A 24,371-nucleotide genomic window follows, 5' to 3' on the forward strand; every position below is an offset into this window, starting at 1 on the left:
GTGCTGGCCAGGTGCCCTGGGCCAAGCTGGGAACAGAAGCCCAGAAGTGCCAGTGCTCAGAGCTGTAAAACTGGTAGCTGGTGTGTGTTAGTGCAAGTGTTTGTGCAGACACATCCTTAAAGGCTTATGTTGTTAAATATATGTGTGTGTATGTGTATCTTTCTCTCTCTCTGCTTTTTATCTTACTAGTGGTTTTGTGTGTCTCTCTTAACTATGAAATGCAGGTGTCCCATATAACAAGAAGGGAGATGAAATTCACTTTAATGGCTGCAATTATTCTTTACTATGTTGAGTCAATCTGGCAGAAAGAACAACATGTTCAAACTGGCAGTTTATAACATAATGTCCTATTAGGCAGTAAGGAAGGCGATGCCTTTCTGAGGAGACTGGAGTTTTACAGACAATACAGCACATATTAAAAGAAAAGTCTTGATGGCAAAGCATATTTCAAATTGAGTTGATGAGATGTCACATCTTGACCCCCTCCCCTGCCTGCAGCCTCTCTGCTCCCAGGGCTGTTGATCATCCACTTAGCCCAGCAAGACTGTGACAGTGCCAGTTTGTGAAAGGCCATTTTAGTATCAAGACTGTTGTGTACCAGAAGTACTGGTGCCACTGGACGAGCTGGTTGGCCAGCCAAGAGACTATACCTGCTTGTCACAGGGGTGGGGTGAGGGGGTAGAGTGAGGTTTTTTTGGACTTTGGTTGTTTGGAATTTTTTTAAATAATCCTGCAGCCTTTTATTGCTTTATCTCTACTAGGTCTGACAAATTACTGCAGCATTTCTAATGGGAAAAGGGGATATATCGGAGTGTGTGTCTTTTGTGGGGGGTGTTGGGGTACGGTCCTTTGGTATCAGAGTTGTCCTGAAGCCTGTGAACAGGTGGGTCTTTTCAGCGGGTGGCTGCCAGGCATGTGCAGCCCTTCTGCCTGGTTAATTAGTGATCTGAGCAGCCATCCTGCTTTCACTGATGTGGTACGGGAAAGTGATTGGGGCAGAGATGTTGGGTAAAGGTTTGGTTTTACTTAATTTCATATGCAGTTCCTAAGACCTTTTCAACACTTGCTCACTGAAGCCAACACAAGCATTGTTTTCCACAGTGTTCGTCCCAACCCCTGGAATAAGCCACTATCTTTATTAGTAGTTCATGCTTGGACTTTGCACTTACATAGAAAATTAAAAGGAGATAAATTAGCTAACCGTGACTTGGGTCTTATATAAATAAAGCAGTTAGGGGGTTTTGTAGTTTATTTTGGTTGGTTGATGGGTTTGGGGTTTTTTTGTTGTTATGTTGGTGGGGTTTTATTAACTCTCTCAGGCTGTGAACCTAAGAATTGATTTGTAGGGAGAGTTGATCCTACCAAATGTTGAGCCATGCAGCAACACCCCCACTCCTCACCCAAAATGGTGGCAGGAGGAGCCCACCAAAATGGCTCAGCTTTCCTGAAGCTCTTGTTGCAGATGGAGCTTCCATCAGGAAATATTGTAGAGCTTTCATCACAGCTTGTTTGTTAAGTCCTTGCCTTGCTATAAACATAGAGCAGCAAATGAAACAGCTGAAGGTGCAATTTCTGCCGGCACCTGCTCCTTGGGAACAACACGAAACATCTTAAGGAGTGCAGAAACCAGCATGGTCTGTACTGAAACCAGGCTTTTCCTTCTAGCAAATGGCAAAAAGCTTAGCATCTTGCTTTTCTGGTATTGTGAGTTTAGATTAGGAAGTCTTTATCAAGCCGCTTGCTCTAGGGTAGTCACGTTTTGCCACATTACACAGAGAGATTCTTCCCGTAATCTGCGTCATGCAGCATAAAGCGAGCCTGACTCCTGCAGAAAGCCAGCTGCCATGTTTTGTCACATCTGAGCAGCCCCATCAGGCACAGCCTGTCCTCAGTGCTGGCCACTGGCCCAACAGCAACACAGTGCAAGTTGCTGCCATGAAACTCTCTTGTGACCTCAGTGTGCGCCCTGCCTTCTGGCTACACAGCACACACTGCCTCAGGAAGCTTTAACCTGCACTGAGGATCAACCATTTTACTTGTGGTTAGGGCTAGAACACATGGCCTGTGCCTCCAGCTGTGGAGAGCTTGCAGTAATAGGGAATAGACTTCTTGGGTTCAGTGGCCAGGAGAGGGGATAACAAGTAACTAACAGACACCAGCGCTAATGTGTAACAGCTCAATGTTTCAGATGTTTCAACTCCCTTACACTGAGACCATCTGGGACTGATAAAAGTGTATTTTCTCTTTGAAATAGGTGCAGTACTTCTTCAAGATTCTGGACAACTAACAGCCTCCATCCTCACCCCTTGCAAAAGACGCACACAGAACAGTGTGTTCATTCATTTATTTGTCCAATGTTTCAACCTGACTGAAATACAAGATCAACAAGAGCACTGTACTCCTGGCTATTATTACATGTTAGAACATAGAGTTTTGCACTTTAGACAACATTTAACACCATTCTATGGGGTACTGCATTGCTTTTATAAAGTTTAAAATAAAGTTTTATTTTCAAACATGTGACTTTGGTTTATTTCATACATTACACTTTCTTGCAGAAAAAATAAAATTGTACAACTGCATAAATATAAAATTCTTCCACCATGAAAATGGCTAAAACATTCAATAAAGACATTAGCACCACAGTGTGCGATGCCTTCAGCAGGAAAAAAAAAAAAAAGAGAAAGAAAAGAAAATATACAAAGCAAAGAGTTATGCCTATCACTGAGTAAAGTGATAGCCTGACCCAGTCTCTCACACAGCATACAGGAGGATGAGGGAAGAGGTGGAGAGACAGCATTCGCTACAAAGCACAGTACACAATCATCTATTCTCTTTATCTTCACTTAAGTTAGTTTCCCCTGCCACCCCTCCAAATAAAATACCCTAACACCACAGAAAAGCCAGAAGCCTTATGGAGTGCTGTTAAATATCATCTCACAGGTGGGCCTTTCTTTGAAAAGGAACAAAATAATGAGAAGTATCATGCCAGTTCTAGTCCCATTGAGTATTTACACCTTGGACAGCAAAAATCTTTGCTCACAAGAAGTAGAAAACAGATACAATACATGGCTTGAAAAATGACCAGAGTATGCACCTATAGTACTGTACACTAAATAAAATACACAAGGCAGCAATACTTAGGGGCCAGAAACACTGCTTACTACAAGTCAGTTATGGAATCATAATTTACAGTAAAAATGGGCATGTCCCAAGGCTCAATTTTGTTTTCTTTTGTCATTTACAGTAGAATAAATATTTGTCGCTATTGCTACACTTTGTTTACATTCTAACCTAGTAAATGCAGAAAGCTAGTGTAAAGCATATAGATTACGTGTAGGTCCCATACGTATGACAGTTTGTTCAAGACTAGTAGGTTTTCTTTTTTGTTCTTTTTTTTTTTTTAACCTTTTTAAATGGCTAGGAGAAGGAGGAGGAGGGGGGAGGAAGAGAGTTGTGCTTACAATCAGCTGCTTTTTATGTCGAATTTAATATCAAAGCGTCCCTGGAAGCGGTCCTTGTCGCTGTAGACGATGTTCTGCCCATAGGCCCTGCACTCCACGCGCACCTCCGTGTCGTAGGTCAGGTTGGTGAACTGCACGGCCACGAGCGGCTGCAGGTACCGCGGCTGCAGCAGTTTGCCGTAGTAGGGGTAGTACTGCAGGCCAAAGCCGGGGTAGCCGCCCATCCCGTAGTACTCCACCGTGCCTATTTTGTCTGCATCTTCATCTCGCTAGAGGTGGGAAAAGGAAGCACAACCAATGACAATCACCCACGCTCCTCCTTTGGCAGCCCTTTTCCCTAGTGGCGTTTGTTTTCCAGCAAGACTGTGACCTCTGCTTTGGTCATCACTGACCCCCACCTTGGCAGCACGAGGATGTCCCAGTGGTAGAGAGGACAAGTCAGTGATATCTAATCAGGGCACACACAATAAGCACCTTCCTGCACACCTCAGACAGGAAAAGGGTCTTGCTTTATTTAAAACCACAGCCACTATATGCAACTGGAAACTGCCACAGCTTCCTGTCACATCAATGCACAACCTTTGGCTAAAGTTTGCTCTTTCTCAGCTGCTTTACAAATGCCAAGTATGAAATCTCTTCCCTGGAATCCCTTTTTTCAGGTTCAGTACAGCACCTGAAAGCAAAATGGCTACTTCTCAGGATACCTTTAGCTATCTGGCCCTAGGTTTACCCCCCACTGTGAGGGCAGCACAAACTCATCCATCAGTGGGACTTCGAGTAGCTTCTGTTCTGGAGGGGGAGATACCCCAAGCAAGAACCACCCCATATGTCTGTGGAAAGGCAGAGAGGGGTAACTATGCTTGGACAAAGACTTTGTCATCCCCTGCAGCTTCATGACTCCGCTCTATTATATTTCAACTTACCTTGGCAGTGCAGTGAACAGGGATGAGATATTGGTTGTATTTTGCCATAACCTCGACAGGAAGGCTGTCGTTTTCTGGAGCCTAGAAGAAATCCAGAACAAGGGGACATTACAGAGTGGACCCTCCTCTGCAGACCAGAGTACCTTTGTGGCAGCAAAGGTCAGCAGAACTGAACACGTTAACTAGAATCCTTTCTAGAGCAGTTCCAGAGGCAACAGTTTCTGGCAGTTCTTGGGACGGACAAGTAGCGTAACACAACTAAAACCAGGAGAACTTAACCCAAGCAGAACTGTTGTCTTGTTCTTACAGCTTTACCTGCTGTGGATACAAGCTGGTCAGGCTATTTTTAATTCCCTGGTGCCACTGGGGTAAGCGCTTCACAGCAGAGTGCCTATAGCTAGCAGGGCTTGTTTGTGCAAAGCTCAGGCACTGGCAGGAAGAGATGCACTGTGGAGGATTTGCCACCTGCCTGCCAGGTGTGTGCAGTCAGGACTGGAAACGCAGAAGAAAGAACAAAGAGTGGCAGTCACACCCTGTGTTGCTGAACTTCGACACCACCTACAAGCAAGGACAAAAGCTCTGGGTGTCAGGGCAAGGTGTGAGTGCCAACTCTGATAGCCCAACCATTAACCCAGTTGGTCTTTGGTCTCTTTAAGTGCAGTAGTTTTGCTTGACAACCTTGCAGTTTCAGATCTGCTTTACACACACCTTGCCCAGCACAAGAGTTACAGTGTCTCTGCTGAGCATGTAATGAGGAATACAAATACTGCCTTGGATACACATGTCATTTCTAAATGAAACATGAAAAGTCATTCCTTGACTAGAGCCTCCTGTCTAATGCAGTCTGGAGCTCTCCAGAGCTCCATGGCAAAGAAAAGAGGAACACACCAAGCCCTTCGCTTCCCCAGCCAAACATGCACACCTCATGTCATCCCACAGCCACTACATACCAAGCACAGCACATTCCTTCTAAAATGCACTCACTGTTTTCACCACAAATCAGATAAACCAGAATTAAACTCATTTATTTTAGCATGGGACAGGTTCCACTAGAAGAAGAATGTTCCTCAGGACTTGTTAGCTAGACTGCACCATTCCCTGTCCTCGACTGCCCTGACAGATGGTGGTGAAGACAGCGTAGCACACCATTTGCACTGTTCTCCATTCCAGAAGATGGAGTGGCAGGTTTTGCACGCCACCTTATTCAACAGCACATGCTTTGACACTGAATTCTTGAAGAAATTTTTAGCATCTAAATGTGTTGGGGAAAAAACCCAGAAATAAAAGCCATGCATGTCCAGATTAACATCCTTCAGCATTACTGCAAATTTGCCTTCAGGTGCAGCACAGAGCAACCAGGTGACAGAGACATCCTATAGCTTCTGGGAAATCACATTAAATAACCTATAAATCTCCTCACCGTTCTTGCAGCTGTGCCTGACTTTCAAATGTGGTTTACTCTTTATAGCCTGTGTTTCAGTCTGGTTGTTAATATTAGCACTCCATCATTTAATTAAGCAGTTTTAGCAAGGCAGACAAGTCTACACTGCCTGAGGAAAGAATGGAGTGGATCAGGGCATGACACAAAGTACTAATGTTACTACAGATAGAGTTGGTCTGGGATGGTCCTATGGAATCATACAGTAATTTAAAATGGGGTTTATGGTTTGAACAAAACAGCCTGTTACAGGAACTCCATTAGCAGGCTCAGAAGTTACCAGATCAATAACCAGGAAGTTGTACTATGAGGTTCACTGCTACTTGTTACCATCTTGACGTGCACCAGTTTTCACTGCTTTGTAATGAAAAGTGTTTTTAAACTCAATTACTTAAATGGTCTCAAAATTTATCCTCTGCAGAAAGGGCTTAATACTGATCTCTTTCCAGAGACTCAAAAGCAGGCACAGCAAACCTGCAGCCAACTCCTCCTCCTGATCAGTAGCTTCTGCTAGAAAGGGAAGAGATACTTGCCTGAGGTTTGAAGCCAATAATTCTGTTGAGCTTGACAAGGATGCATGGTTTGCCCTCCCTGTACCCAAAGGTGGGATCGCTTAATCCAGAACAGTTTTCCAGCCATTCACGTTTGAATTTGCAGACCTTCTTCTGACCCTGGACATCATTATATGGTCCTCTTTCTTTGTAGTCAGAAGGTGTGTCTGTCACAGCAGGGGAATGAAAAGGAAACCATATGCAATGTGATCTTTTGCTTGTCAGGAACAGCAATGTTTATACTTCCCAGTGTAGTTTGGATTTCCCCCTTGCCCAGGCAGTTAAGTGACACCACAGACCTACACACAGCTGCCTGCCACGTGGGGGCTGGTCCCAGACCAGCAACTTTTCACGGGGATTTGTTTTATAACTTCCAGAACACAAGAGAAGATTTGAAATCACCTGGCTCAGAGATTCTTTTTTTTTTGGTCACCTTTTACAAGCAGGTTCCCCTCAGATTTGATATGCACATATTATGAGGTGATAGTCTCATTCACATGATTCGATATAACTTATTAAAGGTTAACACTTCCCAGATGTTTGGCTGCATCTCCTCAAGAGGACCAACACTGGGTTTAGCAAAGTTGTGAGTAAAACCCCCATGGCTTTCAGAGAGGATAAGGTCAGCACCACGTGCTTCAGAGAGTCAGCTGCAACTTTCTCCAAGTGAAATGTGGGAGCCAGCCATATAACCTCTACAATAAGCTGTGGTCTTGTCCAAACAAAATTAATGAGCAGCCATATGACTGAAACCAGAACCTGCCAGTTTACCAACATGCCTCTGGCTGCAATAAAGGGAACGGCTGAAGACCAAGCCCACCACTGCTCACTCTCAGCTTCTGGTGAACCTGACACAGAAGCATCAGTCAGAATCCTATAGGAAACAATCGAGACTTACCCCCACAGTCCTGAAATACTATGTTTTCAGTTTGTTGATCAGCACTGTAGTCCTTTAAGAAATTCTCGAGGTTCCTTACATACGGATCGTAACTTTTGGCATCACCGAAAGTAAAAGAAATTTCTGTCTTTTGAACCTGAGGGATTTGAGTCAGTCCTAAGAAAAGCAAAATCAGGAAGAAAACATTAAGTACACCTCAGGGTTACACAGCCTCCAGGCAATACAATGCACACCAAGAACATAACTCTTAATAATAATCTCTGTTTTTCAGACTTACGAACTTTGAAAAAACAGCTTGAGCTCACTAGAGGAGAAGTTCATATCTCCTCTTTCTAACAACAGTCTTGCATATTTATCACAATGTTCGCATTAGGTAAGCAGACAAAACCCACAAAATACAGAAGGGAGGCTACAAGTCAAGGCTCTCCTCAAGAAAAACAGTCAACCACAGGTCCACCGTGCATTTCCACCTCCTCCTCAAGGACAGAAGGGAAGCTGTCTGCATGCAAGACCAACCACACAGAATGTACATATCCCTAACAGGTTGACTTAAAAGCCTGCAAAACACACTGTGTTTAGGATACATCTGAGCTGTCCACTCATAAACCCTTGCAATAAAAGACAAGAGAGGTTCCCCAAGTCAGGTCACTCTCTGCTAGCTGTAATCCACATTGTCTTTGTGTAGTCTTGTAGGATGCAGGGCAGGAGACATTTTCTCCCTCAGTAAACTCATCAGCCTGATAGCTGCCTCCGCTCTTCTCACTGCCTAAGTGGGTATTTCTGGCTGCAGAACTCATCTTCTGAGCTCTCTCATCAGAAGCTCATCACCAAGTAGGTGAGTAGGAAATGCCACTACACAGAAGACTTTGTTTAAAAGACTCTCCAGATTCTGAACTGTATTAACTGGCTCTGCTTTAAACTTTAGGAGGATGAATAGAAAAATAATGCATGGAAAAGAGAAGGGACTATAGACAAGAAATGCCTCCAGATGATGAAAAGCACCAACTTCTTTTCCCTTCATTGTGGAACTTGGAAGTGGTTGCTCCTGTGCAATGTCTAGGTCACATTTTAATTGAATATATTGACACATGGCTAACACTTTAAAACTTAAGTAATGGGAACCGAGTTCATGCTGCTTTTATGGCAGCCACAGTAAATATTGAGGTCTTGACTTCATTTCAGTTTGTCATCTTCATTTTAGTAAGATCAAGAAAAGGAGCAGGGGAGCAGCATTTGCTTCGACAGCTTTCAGAACAGGCCTGTTGCCAACAAGTTCCTCTGGTGCAAAACTCCAGCAGCTTAGCTGGTTGGCCCCAACCCACAAGAGCTTGTGACTCCAGCAATTTTTCCAAAGCTAGTTAAGTGCTTCTGCTTAGTCCCTCCTCAAACCAACTCACCACGCCCCCACCCGCCCACCCCCCCCACTAACTTGGAATTTGTAACCTAGGACAAAGATTAGCTTTGTTCCCCTAAACGCAGTTCCCAGCCACTAAAGATTGCGAGACATCCAGCAAGGAGCTCGAGTGTTTCCCATTTTATTCCATGAAGCAGCTTTAACTGCCCAAGACTCCCTCTGATACAAACGGACGAGGTTGAGTGTTAAAAGTTTAGAAGCAACTTACTATTCTACTAGCAAAATTACATCCTGCCTTCCAAAGTCATTGGCTTTCAACCCCCTTTCAAGCAATTACTTGTTTTCTTGCTTCACAAACAGTTATAAATATATGTAGAATAAATACACCAGATTCAACTTTAGTAAGGGACTTAAATCCTATTCTGCCAGGCCTTTCTCATGTTACCACTCAGCTGGGAAGCAACAGGCTCAGAGTCACCTGAAATGGCTGTCTAGAATTGCAGGAGAGGCAGGCCAGATGTTGGGTACTCTTCCCAGGTCTGCCTTTTCCAGAGTTCAAGTTACAGGTGTTGTCATTCAAGTGTATATATGCACAAAAAAAAAAAAAAAATTCAAGAAAGCATGGCTAGGCTTGTTAAGCTTGGTCAGGCAAGTTAAGCTGTTAGTTTTGCTCAGCACCTCCCCACCTCTCTTTCCTGTCTTGGCCAAGGTAACACATAAGGGCATCCACACAGGCCTGGCAAAGGTGAAGGTCAGCAACACACACCCTGTGGTCTGTAAAAGCCACCCAGAACATCCCTGTTCTCTCTTTAGGAGAGCCTAGCCACTGATAGGTACAGTCCAAAGCCAGCCCTCTGCCCATAGACAAGTGACTTGGCTGGGAGAACAGATTCCAATCCCAAAGCGTCCCTGTCTTGCAAGTTCACACAGAACTGCACCGAAGCCCAGGCAGTACCACCACAAAGCTCTTCCAGTGGCCAGCACAAGGGAACCACCATTCCTGCCAAGTAGCCTGTGGCCATCGCTGGGCTACTTTCTGCCTAACTGGGGGCATTTGCAGGTACTCTGATGAACTAGACTAGACCAGGCTTTGGTACAGCAGTGCTTTCTTTGTTTAGGACAAGAGCAAAGTGGAGATCAATCTTCCCACTTATGAAGCAAGGAAGTAAATCTTCATGAAGATGAAAGACTTGTCATAAAAAATACATTTGTAAAATTAGGATAAAGTTATTACTTACTGGCTTCCACCACAACCTCCCTTCTGACATGCCTGCAACTGACTGAATGCAGAGCCCTAAGCACTGATCTATTACTTCCTTCTTTGTTTTCCATCTGTACATCTCGTAGCCAAAAATAAAAGCTTCAGTGCTGTTATCAGAGCAGAACAATCATTGAATTCTTCTTAAGCAATCTTGTGTAAAAAAACAAGTGTGTTGTATGATGACAGAAGGTAACCTCTGGAGAACACTAACCTTTCTGCAACAATCACCCCCACCGGGTAACTGAAGCAAGTAGGGACAAGAAAAAAAATTACTAATCTGAGCCATTACAGTGCTACCTCCCATGGGCTACTAGACATCCAAGTAAGTGAGTTACTGAGTTACTGGCATGAATGAAGCTCTAAGGGGCTTCATGCACATGAGGAAGTCCTATGGAAGAAAAGAAACAAAGCCTCAAGTGCTTTCAGGAGTCTAAACCCTCTCCCCACCTTCAGACTACAATGTATGCACGCAGTTCCGTATCTCATGTTATTACCAGAGATGCACGATGGTGTCACGTGTGGTGATGCTCTTCCTCCCACAGGAAGGAATCAGCTTATTGCTAAAATACTGACAAACTAGAAAGTCGCTGCAGTTGGCTCTTAAGAGTTTCTTGCTGGGAAATGATTCATTCCCATCTTCACTTGACTGACACTGTCCACATAAATGATGAGTGATGCCTTGACTTGGGAATGGACACCACTTTCTGTTGGCTTTCTGTGAGTATACAAGGATATGAAACACCAAAAAAACGCATGTAAAGTCATTTGGCTTTTTTTTTTTTCAGCTACAGTTCCACTTCCAAAATACTGTTGCAGATTAAAAATCACATTTATTCAAGTTCATTTAAAAAACAATTCTCCACAGAGATTTTATCATTTTAAGCTGTAAGAGTAAGACTTTAGGTGAATGTGTCCTCAGGGTGAAGAGAAAGAAACTAATAGTGGGAAGTCAGGCTTGTTATTAGGAATGGTTGTATAAGTCTGTAGTAACCTCTGTTGCTTCATGATACAATGGTCATTTCTAAGCACCATGTAATCTTGGTTCAGAATGAGTCTGAACACTCCTGGGATGACACAGATGACAAATTGAGTGATCACGACATCCTACCTTCCCCCACCAGCTCACTAAATGAGGATAGATTTTAAAAGCCTCCATACCAAGCAATGTCCTTCCAAGCTTCCAGTCACCCTCTACTTAATCCCCAAAGTGCAAAAAGCAGGTGCAAGTGTTCTACATATGCAGCAAAACCTGGTTGATAGTAACATGCCTGGAATTGAGATTCAGAGATGTTTCCAAGCATAGGTGCTGAGACAACAAGAGATAGAAGCAAAGAAGTGCAACTTCACAGGAGGGAGCACATGCTCCTTTGAGGCCTTCCTGCCACCTCCCTGCTGCTCTCCAGGCTAAATAAACCAAGTGGGGGACACATACCAGAGCAGCCTTTTCCATGACGCACTCACTGCCCAGGCGGCACTTGAAGCAGGGACACCTGAAATCCCCTGGCGGGAATTCTTCCTTCCAGATACCACTTACAAAGTGCCTCAGGCAGCAGTGAGCTCTGTCCCCTGTGCCAGCCCCAGGGATGGGATAACCAGATGCTGTTCCACGGGATTCGCACCACAAGATGGCAGGATACACAGCCCAATTGATATTGGGATGGGGAAGGGGAGGAGGAGAATGGAGGATTATTTTTTAAACACTCAGTACACTGTTTAAGAGGCAATATCCTCATCCTTCCCTATTAGCAGGGTAAGTCCTCTGTGCTTAAAGTGGAGTCTGAGCCTGCAGCACACGTGGAGCTGGGAGGTGGGGCTGTCGCAATGGCAGGGCTGGACAAGGTGAACTGCACCATCCCTTCCTCCACCGCAAGACAAAAGAAGGAAAAAAATAGTATAATGGAAAGGTACAATACTCAGCTTGCCCTGAAGCCCTGCATAACATTCCTGTTGTGTTCAATGCAGAAACCAATTACCATATTAATGACACTTGGCTACAAAAATAGCACTTTATGGCTTTCAATGTTATAGCCATGTCAATAACTCAATAAAACACCCTGTAGGTTCTGTTGCTGTTACGAAATCTGTTGTATTTCGGAACAAGAATGATATTCTAGCAGCCCCTACAGCATTTTTTCCTGCAAACCCTGAAGGGAAGTCTAGTTTCCCCTTTCTCGGATATTCTGGGCTGACACAACAGGGACTTGCCCAAGAAGGACAGAGCATTCTAACAAGAATAAAACCCGGTTTTCTGGCTTCCTAGAAAATCCAGGGCTTTATCAAGCTGCCAATATACTTACTCAGCTTGCAAATTTTCCCACAAGAACTAGGAATTAGAATTGCACAACATCCTATTTTATACAGTTAATCATCTACAGATGTCTTAGATCACAAAAAATTTAAGTTTGGTGCTCACCAAGTGCAGCAGTGAACCCGGTCCCATGTGCGTTCATTGTAAGAGCAGCAGTTGTGCTTGCAGCACAGGGGAGAATCCTGCACAGCAGGGGAATATAGGCATTGCTGACCTCCCAAAGACAGCAGTGCAGCAACTCGCTACCATGTCCATCTCTCTGAAAGCTTACATCAAAGGGCTATTTTTGACTTGTGGTCTAATGGCTGCTGTGCTACAGGACAAGGAACATACTGGACATAAAGAGCCAGCCTGCACCATGCCTTACACCCAGCTTGTCCACATCTGTAGAAGAAGCTGTCGCATAATGCCCTGCAAAAGGGCCCAGTGCTATTAATATAATAATTATTTCCTTGAAGTTGTACGCATGTGACATTGCAGCTTGGTTCAAAGCCCTTGTTTAGTGGCTGCCCACTGTCATATATTCAGGGAGCTGGATTTTGTTCTCCTTGATTTCAGTACATGTCCTAAAAGCCCATTACAAAAGATTCCCAATAACCTTTTCATTGTTCCTCCATTTTGATTCCTGCAGTACACGCTACAAGAGCGTCTTGAAATTCAATTCCTTTTCTTTGTTTAGAAAAAAAAAGAGCCCCAGAAAAACTGGTGCAGTATGCAATTAAGAGATGAATAAAAATCCTCTGCAGGCTGAAATCTTTCACAGAAATTTTACCAGAGTTGCTTTGAAATTGGATTGTAAACTGGTATTTCACAGAAAGCAAACAGTTTATCTAGAATGAGTAATTATGTGACATCTGGCTAAACAGCAGGTCTATCTGGATGAGACCCAAGATCCATGGGTTTCTTCGCTAATTATTTCATGTCTGGTGAGACCACTGGACTTCAGCCGGGGAAAAATACATTATTAAGTAACAACTACCCCACCATTAGCCATGTTGGCTTTTCAGATGCAGCTGGGCAGTATCAGTGACAGTCTTTCCTGCAAATGTCAGGGCCCGCTAGAGATGAAAAGACCACTTTCAGTGCTTAAGGCAGCATTTACCCCAGCAATGGTGGTACACGAAGAAGTGCCACACGCTAACACAGCTGTTCCAGTCTCTGTTCTGTCTTTAAAAAGTGCTGGTGGAAAAGCACTTATTTGCAAAAGATGATCCTTCGCCCAGATCTAACACCATTTGGTGATGGCGACATTCATTCCCTGTGTTTAGGGCAGAGATTCACAGCACTGCAGACGGCAGGGTTGTAAGACACAGTGCAGCACCAGAGCCAACTCCTGTAGCTACAAGCCATCAGCCTCACAATTGTCACTTAAATACCACTGTTATTAAAAGCTTCTGAACTGTTTTACAGAGCAACTGGAGACGGATCGTTAGGATCCCCAGTGCCAAGCAGCCTCAAGGTCATTTGTGATGTGGGAAAGCAGCAGTTGCGCAGCTCCCCCCCGCGCTCTGAGCCGCCGCTGGCTGCGGCGGGATCGGATAGCGCAGCGCAGCCTGGACAGGCGGAGCAGGGAACCTGCGGCAAGGGTTACTCGCTCCATTTGCCCCCACCCAAGGCAGGCAGGCCACAGACACTGCTAAGGCCATCATTTTAATTCTGAGCAGAGATTTCTTTTGTCTATGTAAAGACAGGTCATATAATAGCAGCTAAAAGACCCACCTTTAACCTCCCACGACACAGTCAACTGAAATACCCACTAGTGGAGGCTACCCCCACCTCTAGATCATACACTGTAGTTCAGTGTTGGATAATACAAGTCAGTAAGCACAACCAGAACCGGGATTCCTACTTGCGCATGCCAGCTCCACCAAAAAACCCCAACATTTTGCCTTTGTCCCTTTCACTTACCCATGTGAACAGAGTAGCTATGAAGAAAGAAAAACTGAACTTAGCTTCCTCATACAGCCAGTTCCTCACTCCATCACTTTGGCACAGGGGAAGGGAAAAGCAAACCAAGTTTAAGCTCCTCTCAGAGAGGAGACATCCTTCATGTGATGCAACCTTTAAATCTAGCAGGATTGCCTTCGAGCCCCAGTACTGCTAACACAGAAGGCTGAGAACATACCCACCCCCTACAAATATGTGTTGCAGCAACGACATGCTTATTTCATCCTCCTTCTTGAGGTGAGTAACCAACCCCGCCTCCCCAGAACAGCTTGCACCAAGTCAAACACAGGCCTCCTATTTAGTTACCTGGAGGTGCCACTCGATCCTGGTATTTGGGCTCAAATTCACTGACAGTGAGCAACATCACTTGGATGGTCCCAATGAATATACCTGCCAGGCAACCGTAGAAGATGACATAGAAGAGGAGGATCTTAACTGCAAGAGAAAACAAACAGAAAGAGAAATCAAATCAAGCCCTCACAGCAGTCACGTTTCAGGACAGAATTTCCCACCTTTGCCACTTATAAGGAAGAGCCAGCACACTGAATTCAGATGTTCAAAAGACATATAGGTAACAGTGAGATTATGCCCTGATGCACAGGAAATGTAAATCACTCCAGTTGTTTGGGGGGCAGAAAGCACAAGTCCCTGAAAATCTAGAAATCCACAAATCAGGATTTGGGATCATAAAGACTAAACCACATTCCCTCGTATTTTAAAGGATCCCTTGGCTGACCCAGAACTACCATAGCGGGCTCTTGCAGCTGACAGATTGTGATCCAAGTGCCCAAGAGCAAAAGGCCATACTATGGATGTGCTTGGGGTTCAGAGCTATTTCTGGGAACAGTAGCAGTAAATGTTTCATTCAGGTTTACAAGCAATTGTAAAGCCTGATGTCTCCTAGTAATTCAAGCTATCACTTCCAATAAAGACAACAGGAAGAGAATTCAGGCCCAAATTAGCTCCAGTACTCCATCTCAAATGTAGGGAAAGTACTCATAACATGTCACAGTACTGCAGATTCACCAGTCTTGTGTACCTACAAAGGCACTCTGGCACTGGTCACACCAATTAAAGAGCGAATAATAAAGAAGATTGGATGTAGTTTCGGTCTAAAGGGAATATCTCGAACAATCTTGGGGCGGGGGGCAGAGGGTAGGAAGAACAGAGAAGAGACTAGAGATGCAGAATGGCTCAGACTCCAGGTATCAGTTACCAGTTTACAAGGATTATCTCAACTGCTTAACTGCACAGTAACATGCCATACTATGCATCACCAGGCTGCCCACAAGGATAAACCAGCCCATGCCAAGCAACTATATGCTAATCAGGCTGCAGGAAAAAGCAGAGGCCAAAGAGTACTTGAGAGTGAGCCTGCTTGATCTCAGACTGTCCTTATCTAGTTACAAACAAAACAGACGTGGTTTATTTGAAGGACCTGAAGTGATGAGCGACAAGGAAAGGGGAGGAAGAAGTAGGTGGAAGTATTTCTCCTCACTCCCCAGCCCCATCATAAAAAAATAAAGCTACCTCACTGGAGAAGCCTCACAATGAAAGCTGGCTGTTCTGGTCGTTTAAAGTCTATGAAAGACAGGCAAGCAGGAGGGACAGCCAGCGACACAGAGGCTGAGGAACACTGTCAGAAAGGCACTCCATCCTCTTGTCTTCCTCTTGTGCACCAGAGGCAGAGGAGGCAGCCAGGGCTGGAGGGCAGAGCTGGGTGAAGTAACGTGGTGCTCCAGGAGTTAAAGCACTCTTTGGTATCCAGGCAGCGTAAAGCAAATGGCAGTGACGTCAGGGACGTGTGGAAATTTTTTCCAGAGCACGGTCATAGGAGGTGCTGTTGTAACAAACCAAACACTAATGCTGTTGTCTGCAGCGTAATGCCTTTGAGTTTTGTAACATCAAAAGGCAAACGCTGGGAGGTAGCTTATTTAATCAGGTTTCCAGCCAGGATGCTCCAAACGCCAAAGACACCTTAAAGGTCAAAACCACTCCAAGGTCTCAGAAAAAATGCAGTGGGTCTAGGAATCGAGCACCATAGGGTTGAAATAGAAAGCCTCCTGCAACAGGTAGGCTTATAACAGAAGAATCTGATCATCAGCCTGCAGATCGACTCAGCAAAGGCAAATCAGTCCTAGGCAGATAGGCATTGGCACTCTGGGAGAAGGACCTGGTTCAGCCTCCGCGTTTGAAGCACTGCGCAGTTGCCTGGTGCCTCAGGAGCAGAAAATACCTATCCATGCGCACCCACAACCCAATTCTGCTCACGTAAAGATACGGCAGATGCCTGCTCTAGTCCGCACACCAGAGCTGGCGGCTCTGGATGTGGCATCTCCAGCTGATCCATTACAACAGGAGCTGAATTCAACATCGCAAGGGTGGCAACAGCAGCTGTGGTTGGCAGCAACTGGAAGACTGTCTATTTGCATAAAGAAATTGTTAAAAGCCTCTGTAGTGTAAATGCTATTTGTACAGCACCCAGGGATACATCATGAGCATGTAATCAGGAATACACATAGAGCCATTTCCTTCTTGCGGAGACATTAGAAGTCAATTGCTACCTCTCGGCGGACTAAAACTCGCTTGATTTCATTTATCCAGAGAAAATATTAAAAAAAAAAAAAAAAAAAAGAGAAAAAGCCACTGTGCAGTCTACAGCAGATGAGGGCTGGGAGGTCAGGTTCCCCCGACGGCGATGCTCCCGGGCCGGGCCAGCCGCCGGGAAAGGAAGGAGACCCAAGGACGAGGCGCCCTCAGACAAGGTCGGCCCGACCCTGCCTCACCCCCGGCCCCACCTGGAGCCGCACTCGGGGGTCAGCGCCCGCCGGCCCCCACGTGGTCCCACGGGGCACCGAGGGGAGCGGGCAGGGGGACCCCGTCCCTCCCTCCCTCGCCCCGCGGGGACGCCCCGTCCCCAGCCCCCCCCGCCCCGGCCGCAGCCCCGCCGCAGCCGGCGGAGGCGGAGCGCCGGGGCCATGCTGCAGCGCCCGCCGCATCGCCGCCCCCCGGCCCCGCACTCACACCAGCTGCCCCCGGTGCGGCCCAGCAGCTCCTTCTTCTCCGAGTTCCAGATGAATTTCTTCCAGTTGCCGTCACCGTCCTTGGCCTTCCCGCGGGCCATGGCGAGCGGCGGGGCGGGCGAGCGGCGTGGAGAGTTCTACAGCCCTCGGGGGGCGGAGCGGGCAGGGCCCGGCCGGGCTCCGCGGCACCAGGAAGGTGCGGGTGGGTGCGCCCGCCCCGGCGACGCCGGCCCGGCGGAGCAGAGCGGGGGAGCGGCCGGGGGGACGCGGGAGCGGCGGGGGGAGCGCGGCGGAGCGCACGGGGCACGGAGCAGCCGCGCTCCCCGCGCCGCGCCCCTTCATATACACCGCGGGCTCCGCCCCGCCCGCTGCCTCGCCAATGCGCGCCCGCCGACGGTCCGGAGGAGGGGTCTGCCGCGGGTGGGGCGGGCCCCGGGGCCGGGCGGGGCGCGCTGGGGGTGCGGCGGCGGCGGCGGGAGAGGCGGCGGGGGGCTCTGCGGCACCGGCTCCGGCAGCGTGAGTCGGTGCCGCCGCCCTGCCGCGCACTCCAGCTCTGATCCGCCGGGCTGGGTTGCGGCGGGGCGGGCGTCTGTGTGTGCGCCCATCTGTCTGTGTGCCCGTCTGTGTGTGCGCCCATCTCTCTGTGTGCCCGTCTGTGTGTGCGCCCATCTGTCTGTGTGCCCGTCTGTGTGTGCGCCCATCTCTCTGTGTGCCCGTCTGTGTGCCCGTGTGCGCGGGTGCCCGGGGGTGCGCGCACCCGCGGGACACGGGCGCGCGCCCCTTGCCCGGCCGTAGCTGCACGCGCGTGAGCGCGCGGGCCCGCGCACGTGCCCGCCTGTTCCCGGCGTTCCCGCCCCTCCCGCTCCCAGTGGGTCCCGGCTCGGCGCGACAGAGCTGATCGGCCGGGCGCTGCTGAGCATCGCCTCACTCCCTCCCCTCCTCCTGCTCCTGGTCCTGGCGGCCCCGCACGAGCCGCCGGCCCCGCACGAGCCGCCGGCCCCGCCACGCTCCGCCGGGCTCACGTGTAGCGCGGCTGCGGAATATCGAACGCAAACAGCGCTCCCCTCCCGGCCCCGCTCCGCCGCCCGTGCGCTGGGAGCACCTGCCGGGAGGGGCGGCCGGGCAGGGGCTCCCCGGGTACGGCGGGACCTCCCCGTCCCCTGTACCCGGTGGGGGGGACACGACTCACACACGCGACAGCCGCAGCCGCCCTTGCGGGGTGACCTTCAGGGCGCTGCACAAACGCCACGCCGCACCCTCGGCCCAGCCCGCAGGGGCTTGGGGTTTCTCTGCAGGGACACCTCTGCGATCACAATTAACTACTGTGCCTTGATCCCATGGTCAGGATTACAGGACAGTTAAATTACATCTGGAAGTCCAAGCATATTGGTTTTACCTCTGAATTTCCTATTGGATTGCAACATTGTATTCCACATTTTCTTGCCCTTAAGCTCCTGATACTTTAACTCCACCCTCCTTTTTTTTGAGATCTGGGAATTGGCGCTGAATGCGTATAAGATGGGCCGTTCCTTGGTACCACCTATCAGGTGCATGTTCTGGAGATTACCTGCAAGAATGACCTAACCTGGAACTGACCACCACCCTACCACCCAGCCAACTCAAGCATGTTCTTCTCAGCTCTCAAGAAGTGGCCACCATTGTCTCCTACCCTCCCTAAGCCATTAAAACTAGTAGTCAGGGGACAAATCATAATGTGGTATCCTTCTCCAAGTGATCCATGGCTACAGACCAGAACCAGCCTCTGAAGCAACTGAGACCTACTTTTTTAGGCTGTCAGCCTTAACTTACTGGGTCCAGATAGGCCAGATACCCTCAAGGTCACACCACCATTCATGGCAGTGGCTGAGCATGGCCTCCTTAGCTTCAGGCATAAGACCAGATTTCTCAAAGCCATGTAGGTTAGAGGCACAGAGAGGTCATGTGCCTAGAAGGCTGTATTTAATTGGGAGTGTCTGCTTTGCTGAATGCTCCATGATAAATTATACATGATCAAAGGGAACCAGGTGTGCCACATGGATTTGCATCCTGCATTAGGAGAATCAGCTCTCAGTGGTGTTTGTGTGATGGGAAAGAACTGGTCAGCCACAGGGAAGAGGATAACTGGAATCCCTCTTTTCTCCTTGGTGTCTGGTCAGAGCTGGTCTTTCAAAGAGACCTGCTGATGGTGGGTGATAACAAAAGCAAACATAGACAGCAGTATCTGATACCCAAGTGATCATCATCTACGCTGCAGGGAGGACAGTATTAGTTACAAGTTAAGGCAGCTGTGATTACAATCAAGCCAATAAATAGATGAGCACTGCTGAATGAAAAAAACACCCATTTTTAACTTCCCAGACCTCAGCACAGTTGCTGCTCTCACCAACTAGTCTGTTTTTCCCAGCTGCTGGGACGCCCAATCTGCACTGGCCACCGGGGAACTGAAACACTAATGCCCTGGGTACAATTTACAGCCCAGTTATGCTACTCTGCACAGGGCAGCAGTTTGGGAATTATGTATAGGTGTGTGGTGGTGTCACCCAAGCATCAAACCTACTCACCGGACAGCCTGCCCTTGAATGCTGTGTCTCGTGTTATCCATGGGCCAGGACCCAGTTCATCTGGTCTGCAGAGGAAAACACCGCATGAGTTAGTTCAAGGCACATGCAACAGCAGCAGCTGGTGCAGCCCTCTCCTAATTACCTTCTGCCTGAGAAAGGGGGTCATCCAAAATAAAATAGGGATGGGATATTCAGGGAGGCTCACGGTGATACTAATATCAGGGAAGATTTGAACAAGAATACACTCTCCCACAGCATTGTTTCCTATGACTGCAGAGAATGAGTTTGGAGAAAGCAACTAGAGAGTATCTAAATAACTGTATCACAATTACACTGTAAATGGCCACCCAGAAACATGATCTTCCTCTGAGCACACTCACACCTTCACTACAAACTCTAGTGGTGCTGGTGAACGCCGAGCTGCGGGAGCTCCTGGCTTCATCAGTGTTTGTTCAGGGATCACTGGGAAACTCTTTCCCCTTCCTGCAAGCGTCTGTATTTCTGTATAAATACACAGAGAAGTCCTGTTGGGTTGGCAGTGTCCAGCGATATCAAATCCTCATGACTGCACAGGTGGTGTGTGCAGGATCTGGAATGGGCAAAAGGCTCTCCATGAGGGTTGCACACCACCCCTATAAGCTCTTTCACACAGCCAAAGACTCTGTCCCATGTATGCTCAGTACACACACTTTACTTGATGTCTGTGAATTATCCTCTCAGAATCAGCAGATCTAATAGGCAACAAGGTGCCAAATTTTATTCAAATTTACTGTTTGTTTGGCTGTGCAGATATCAATCAGGCCGTCTCTAAGGCCACTACTATATGATCTGATCTTTTAAGGTGATAAGGGCCTGAGGCAACATTGGAAACTGCCAAGAACAAAATGTGCAAAGCAATGTATGTCCAAGAGATTAGCTGCAGGATGAAGGATGGGGCTGGGGAAAGCTGTGCACCAGCACCTAGGAAGGAACAACCTACAAGATAGAAGTTGCTAAGGGTTTTTCTCACTGCCTTAAGCAGTTAGCATGTGAAGAGCACTCTGATTTTCTCCGGTGGGTTTGGGCATAGCCATCAATGAGATTCCTGCTTCCTTTGGGTCTCCTGCCTTGTGCTACTGGGAGAAAGGACTTAGGGCAAGAAAAGCTGTCTCACTATGGAGCAGGAGGATGAACAATTACTTCTAATGTAGCAGCAAAAAGTAGTGCCCAAGCGCAGAGCAAAACAAAGTAATGATTTATCTGGCTTGGTGACTATTTGTAGGGGAAATGAGACTGTGCTGCTGGCAGTCACATACAGGAACTCTGGGAAATGTGTGATCTAGAAACATCTCTGATAGTGGCTGTGGATGATCTGCAGCAGAAGGAGGCATGCCAGGGTGGGGAGCCTCTCATAGACTGCAGGACCAAATCCTAACCATAAGGTGACAGAAGATTGTGAAATGGCCTCAGAAAGTTACTATTCATGGGCTGCCACTGCAAACACTGCCACTGGGGCTCCTCGGGCTGGCATGCCCAGGAGCTGGAAAGGGCAGTTGGCCAAGAGCTTGGCACCAAGCCTGCATCACACACAACAGGTGAGGCAGGGTGAGGAAAAAACAGGCAACAAGAGCTGCTGCAGCCCTGCAGACCAAGATCAAGATGCCTGGTGGCAAACAGGCATTATATACTCTTCCAGGAGCTACAAGAGGCCTTGAAGGGGAGAGGTGTGACCCTTGAGAGCTGCCCTCAGTGCCCCAGCAAGGCATGTGCTGGTGTTTCATCCCCACATCAGTTTCTTGGTCTTACTGGACACTGCCTTAGGATTGTCCTCCAACTCTCTGCCTGGGAGGTTCACGAGAAAGAAAGCCCACTCAGCGGCTGCTACACAATTTAACATCGGCTCAAGCAGAATATGTAGTCTCTCAGAACACAGTATGACAAAAGTAGCTTTCAAGTCTTCCTTCTTTCTCTCCTTGTCCCCCTTACAGATGTGGGGTCACTAGGGATTAGACTTATAGACATATGCAGTGATCCTCTGAGCACAATGATTACACTTGAACAGATTAATTGTATGTAGCTATGCAAGCTGAGGTAACTAAGTTCAAAAAATCGTGAACTGGTAGGCACTGAGAAAGTAAATTTATGTAGAAATAGCTTCCCCCCAAATCCAGATATGGGGCCACTATTCTTTAATATCAGTTCAATAGTTGTGTGGGAGTGCCTGCACAGCTCACACTTGGATAAAAACATTGTGGAAGACAACAGCTGATAAGATAGATAAGTGACTGTAAACAGCATGTACGGATGGAAAACCCAAAAGTGTCTGAGAGTGCATTTACCCCAAACCAATCTTACTGAAGAGGGAAACAATCACCAGGCCTTAGCTGATCACGCTAAAGAGGATGGCAACTGTCAGCTGGATTAAACAGTAACCAGGGAATGACAATTTTGAGACACAGAATGAGTTGATCTGAAAGGCTATATAAAAGAAACATAGAAAATGGTAATGGAGCAAGGAGAGGCCTCAGACTGTCAAAAGCCAGTCTGGCACATCACAACCACTGTTGAGCTCAGATGCAGCAGCTCCCCATTCATGAGACGCTGTCATAAGCTGGCACCCAGCGTGTGGCCTGACCCTTTGGGAGGGTGTGCGTGACCTGCTGGCATGCCTTCTCACAGCAGGTGCACTAGCCGATTGTAGTGAGTAGCATGGGCACCCCCAGAGCTGGAGTGGCCACAACCCCAGTGGGAGCGGGGTGTAAGCGGGAAGACCTGTGCTCCCAGAAGTGGCCCCCATGCCACTGACAGAGGAGTTGGTGCCTGCGTGCCTGGAGATTAGTTACAAAAGTGTGTTTAGGAACTTGCAGGAATTTATTAGTGTTTTATAAGTGTCTAACCTTGTGGTTGAACTGCTGTATTGCTGACATAGATCCTGAATGTATAGTGCACGGAATATCCTTAATAAATCAATAAATCATTTCAATCCTGATTTGGTTTAACCCACGTGAGCTGAACCATTTTTTCCTGCCTCAATGACCAGTTGGTGAAGGCTTTTGAGTAGTCCTGGCAGGAGAAGGCCTATAAGCTCAGTGACAGAAAAAAGATTCACCTCGTGTTGAACTGGTGACTATGAGCAGAAAAAGGGAAGGTTTCTGTGGTGGACTGGCTGGCAGGTGGAGACAGAAAAGGGAGATGCAACAGAGACGATGTGCTGTGTGCCTGATGTTTGATAACTGGGATGGATACTTCTGGTGGACGGTACAAAATCCTGTTGGATGCTACAGTGAAATCTGCCAGCTGTCAACACTGGAGGCAACACATGGAGGCAAAAGCAACTTGTGAAGGCAGCAGAAGTCAAATCATATCACCAGAATTTCTCTTTTAGACTGATGTGGGAAAAATTACTCTGATCTCAGAGAAAATAATATGAAAATACTTTCTTGCATGAAATCCACCCTGTTTTCGTTGGCACATCTGGAAGTGATCACCACACAGGAAGCAGCATTATGCAGGAAGTAGCTATGAAGCTAGCAAGAACAGCACATGTTTTGTGACAGTGGACACCTGGAGCCCTTACTGCAGCAGCAATCAGTTTTCTGGTATGCAGCCACCAAACTTAGGCAGCTATGTGAACTCAGCCACAATTCTGGGGGACTGATACGGCTTCACCTCTGCTGGTCCTAACAAAATGGTCCCCATTCGGCTCCTACTGGAGATAGCAGCATGGTGCACCAGTAAAACAGGCTGCCTTTAGTTTTCTGTCTTGGCAGTAAGATCGTGAAGCTTCACTCTCCACTCAGTCCTAACCATAAACTCTGATGGCAGGTTCTATTTGGGCACCAGCCTGCTTGTCTGCTCCAGTTAGAGCTCTGCTGTCTACAGCACCAGCCAGCCTGGGATATCCAGCATGAAACCAAGTCAAAGAATGAGAAATAAATAAACTCCAAAACTATTTTGAGGCCTGCTCTAATGGAGCTTAAAAACAAAATCAGAGTGGAAAAACATTTCTATCTTTAGCCATCAGGAGCAAGACTCATCCAAGCAACACCACACAGGAGCTGGCAATGGGAATAGTAAGTTAAGGTTCAACTTGTTCCTAAATATCAGTGGGATGCTACATGATTTACAATGCCAGCCAGAGGCCTTTCTCCTTCTCCTCATGGGAGGTCTTTTCCCTAAAACAACTCACAGATGTATGTGATAATTTTAAAGATTACTCCAGCGTTGTTTTCACTAAAAGTTCTTATCAACTGAAGGTAGATGTGTCTGCAAACAGAAAAGCCTGCTGCCCACTGTGGGCTTCTTGGTGGACTTTGCTTTGCTTTGGGTTGTCTGGTTCCACTGTGACATTCTGGGATGACCAGCACTGTACCATCACTTGCAACACAGTGACATATCGCAGGTAAAAACCGAACACATTTCCACTGGAGAATCTCTCTACAGTCCCGAACATGCAGTTATCATGACAAAAGACATCGTGCAGCTGTGATGGAAACTGCCTGTCTTCATTCTGCTGATACAAATGTGGTGGCTTGGTAACCACATTGGAGTCTGAAATTCCCTTTTCTCTTTTAACCAGTCCTGTGAACTGGAGCAGATCACATAGCTGAGGCATTCGCATACAGGCCAAAGGAGGCAGACACACATCTAACAGGTGTTTAAAA

The 24,371-nt window shown here is 47.3% G+C and overlaps 2 protein-coding genes and 1 long non-coding RNA gene across 4 annotated transcripts in view; 1 reads left to right on the forward strand and 2 right to left on the reverse strand.

Moving 5' to 3' along the window:
• NME7 (NME/NM23 family member 7) overlaps positions 1 to 2,516 on the forward strand; it is a 92,614-nt gene extending 90,098 nt beyond the window's left edge. For both annotated transcript variants that reach the window (XM_027727567.2, XM_039388451.1), the window contains exon 12: positions 2,255 to 2,516. In XM_027727567.2, coding sequence (XP_027583368.1) covers positions 2,255 to 2,287 — 33 coding nt within the window. In that variant the 3' untranslated portion in view covers positions 2,288 to 2,516. The remainder of the gene's footprint in view (positions 1 to 2,254) is intronic.
• On the reverse strand, positions 2,330 to 17,478 carry ATP1B1 (ATPase Na+/K+ transporting subunit beta 1). Its single transcript, XM_027727571.2, has 6 exons — positions 17,169 to 17,478; positions 14,451 to 14,579; positions 7,275 to 7,430; positions 6,359 to 6,543; positions 4,388 to 4,468; positions 2,330 to 3,733 (listed from the first exon to the last, which is right to left on the reverse strand). Exons 1-6 carry the CDS (start codon positions 17,266 to 17,268, stop codon positions 3,467 to 3,469), a joined length of 918 nt encoding a protein of 305 aa, XP_027583372.1. The 5' UTR covers positions 17,269 to 17,478; the 3' UTR covers positions 2,330 to 3,466.
• Positions 17,479 to 19,609: 2,131 nt separating this feature from the next.
• Positions 19,610 to 24,371, reverse strand: part of LOC113991354 — a 136,118-nt gene continuing 131,356 nt past the window's right edge. The window contains exon 6 of the long non-coding RNA XR_003541899.2: positions 19,610 to 19,793. This is a non-coding gene — a long non-coding RNA (uncharacterized LOC113991354). The remainder of the gene's footprint in view (positions 19,794 to 24,371) is intronic.

Source organism: Pipra filicauda, unplaced genomic scaffold, assembly GCF_003945595.2.
Source record: "Pipra filicauda isolate LSUMZ 115617 unplaced genomic scaffold, ASM394559v2 scaffold64_size3178608_pilon, whole genome shotgun sequence".
Lineage (NCBI taxonomy): Eukaryota > Metazoa > Chordata > Aves > Passeriformes > Pipridae > Pipra > Pipra filicauda.

Bases quoted from the DNA above. Each gene is read 5' to 3' on its own strand.
- ATP1B1 (XM_027727571.2), bottom strand. From the start codon at position 17,268: ATGGCCCGCGGGAAGGCCAAGGACGGTGACGGCAACTGGAAGAAATTC. The intron at 14,580-17,168 runs GTGAGTGCGGGG...TTTCTCTTGCAG, and splicing joins CCGCACCGGGGGCAGCTGGT to TTAAGATCCTCCTCTTCTAT. The intron at 3,734-4,387 runs GTAAGTTGAAAT...TCCCACCTCTAG, and splicing joins CTGTTCACTGCACTGCCAAG to CGAGATGAAGATGCAGACAA.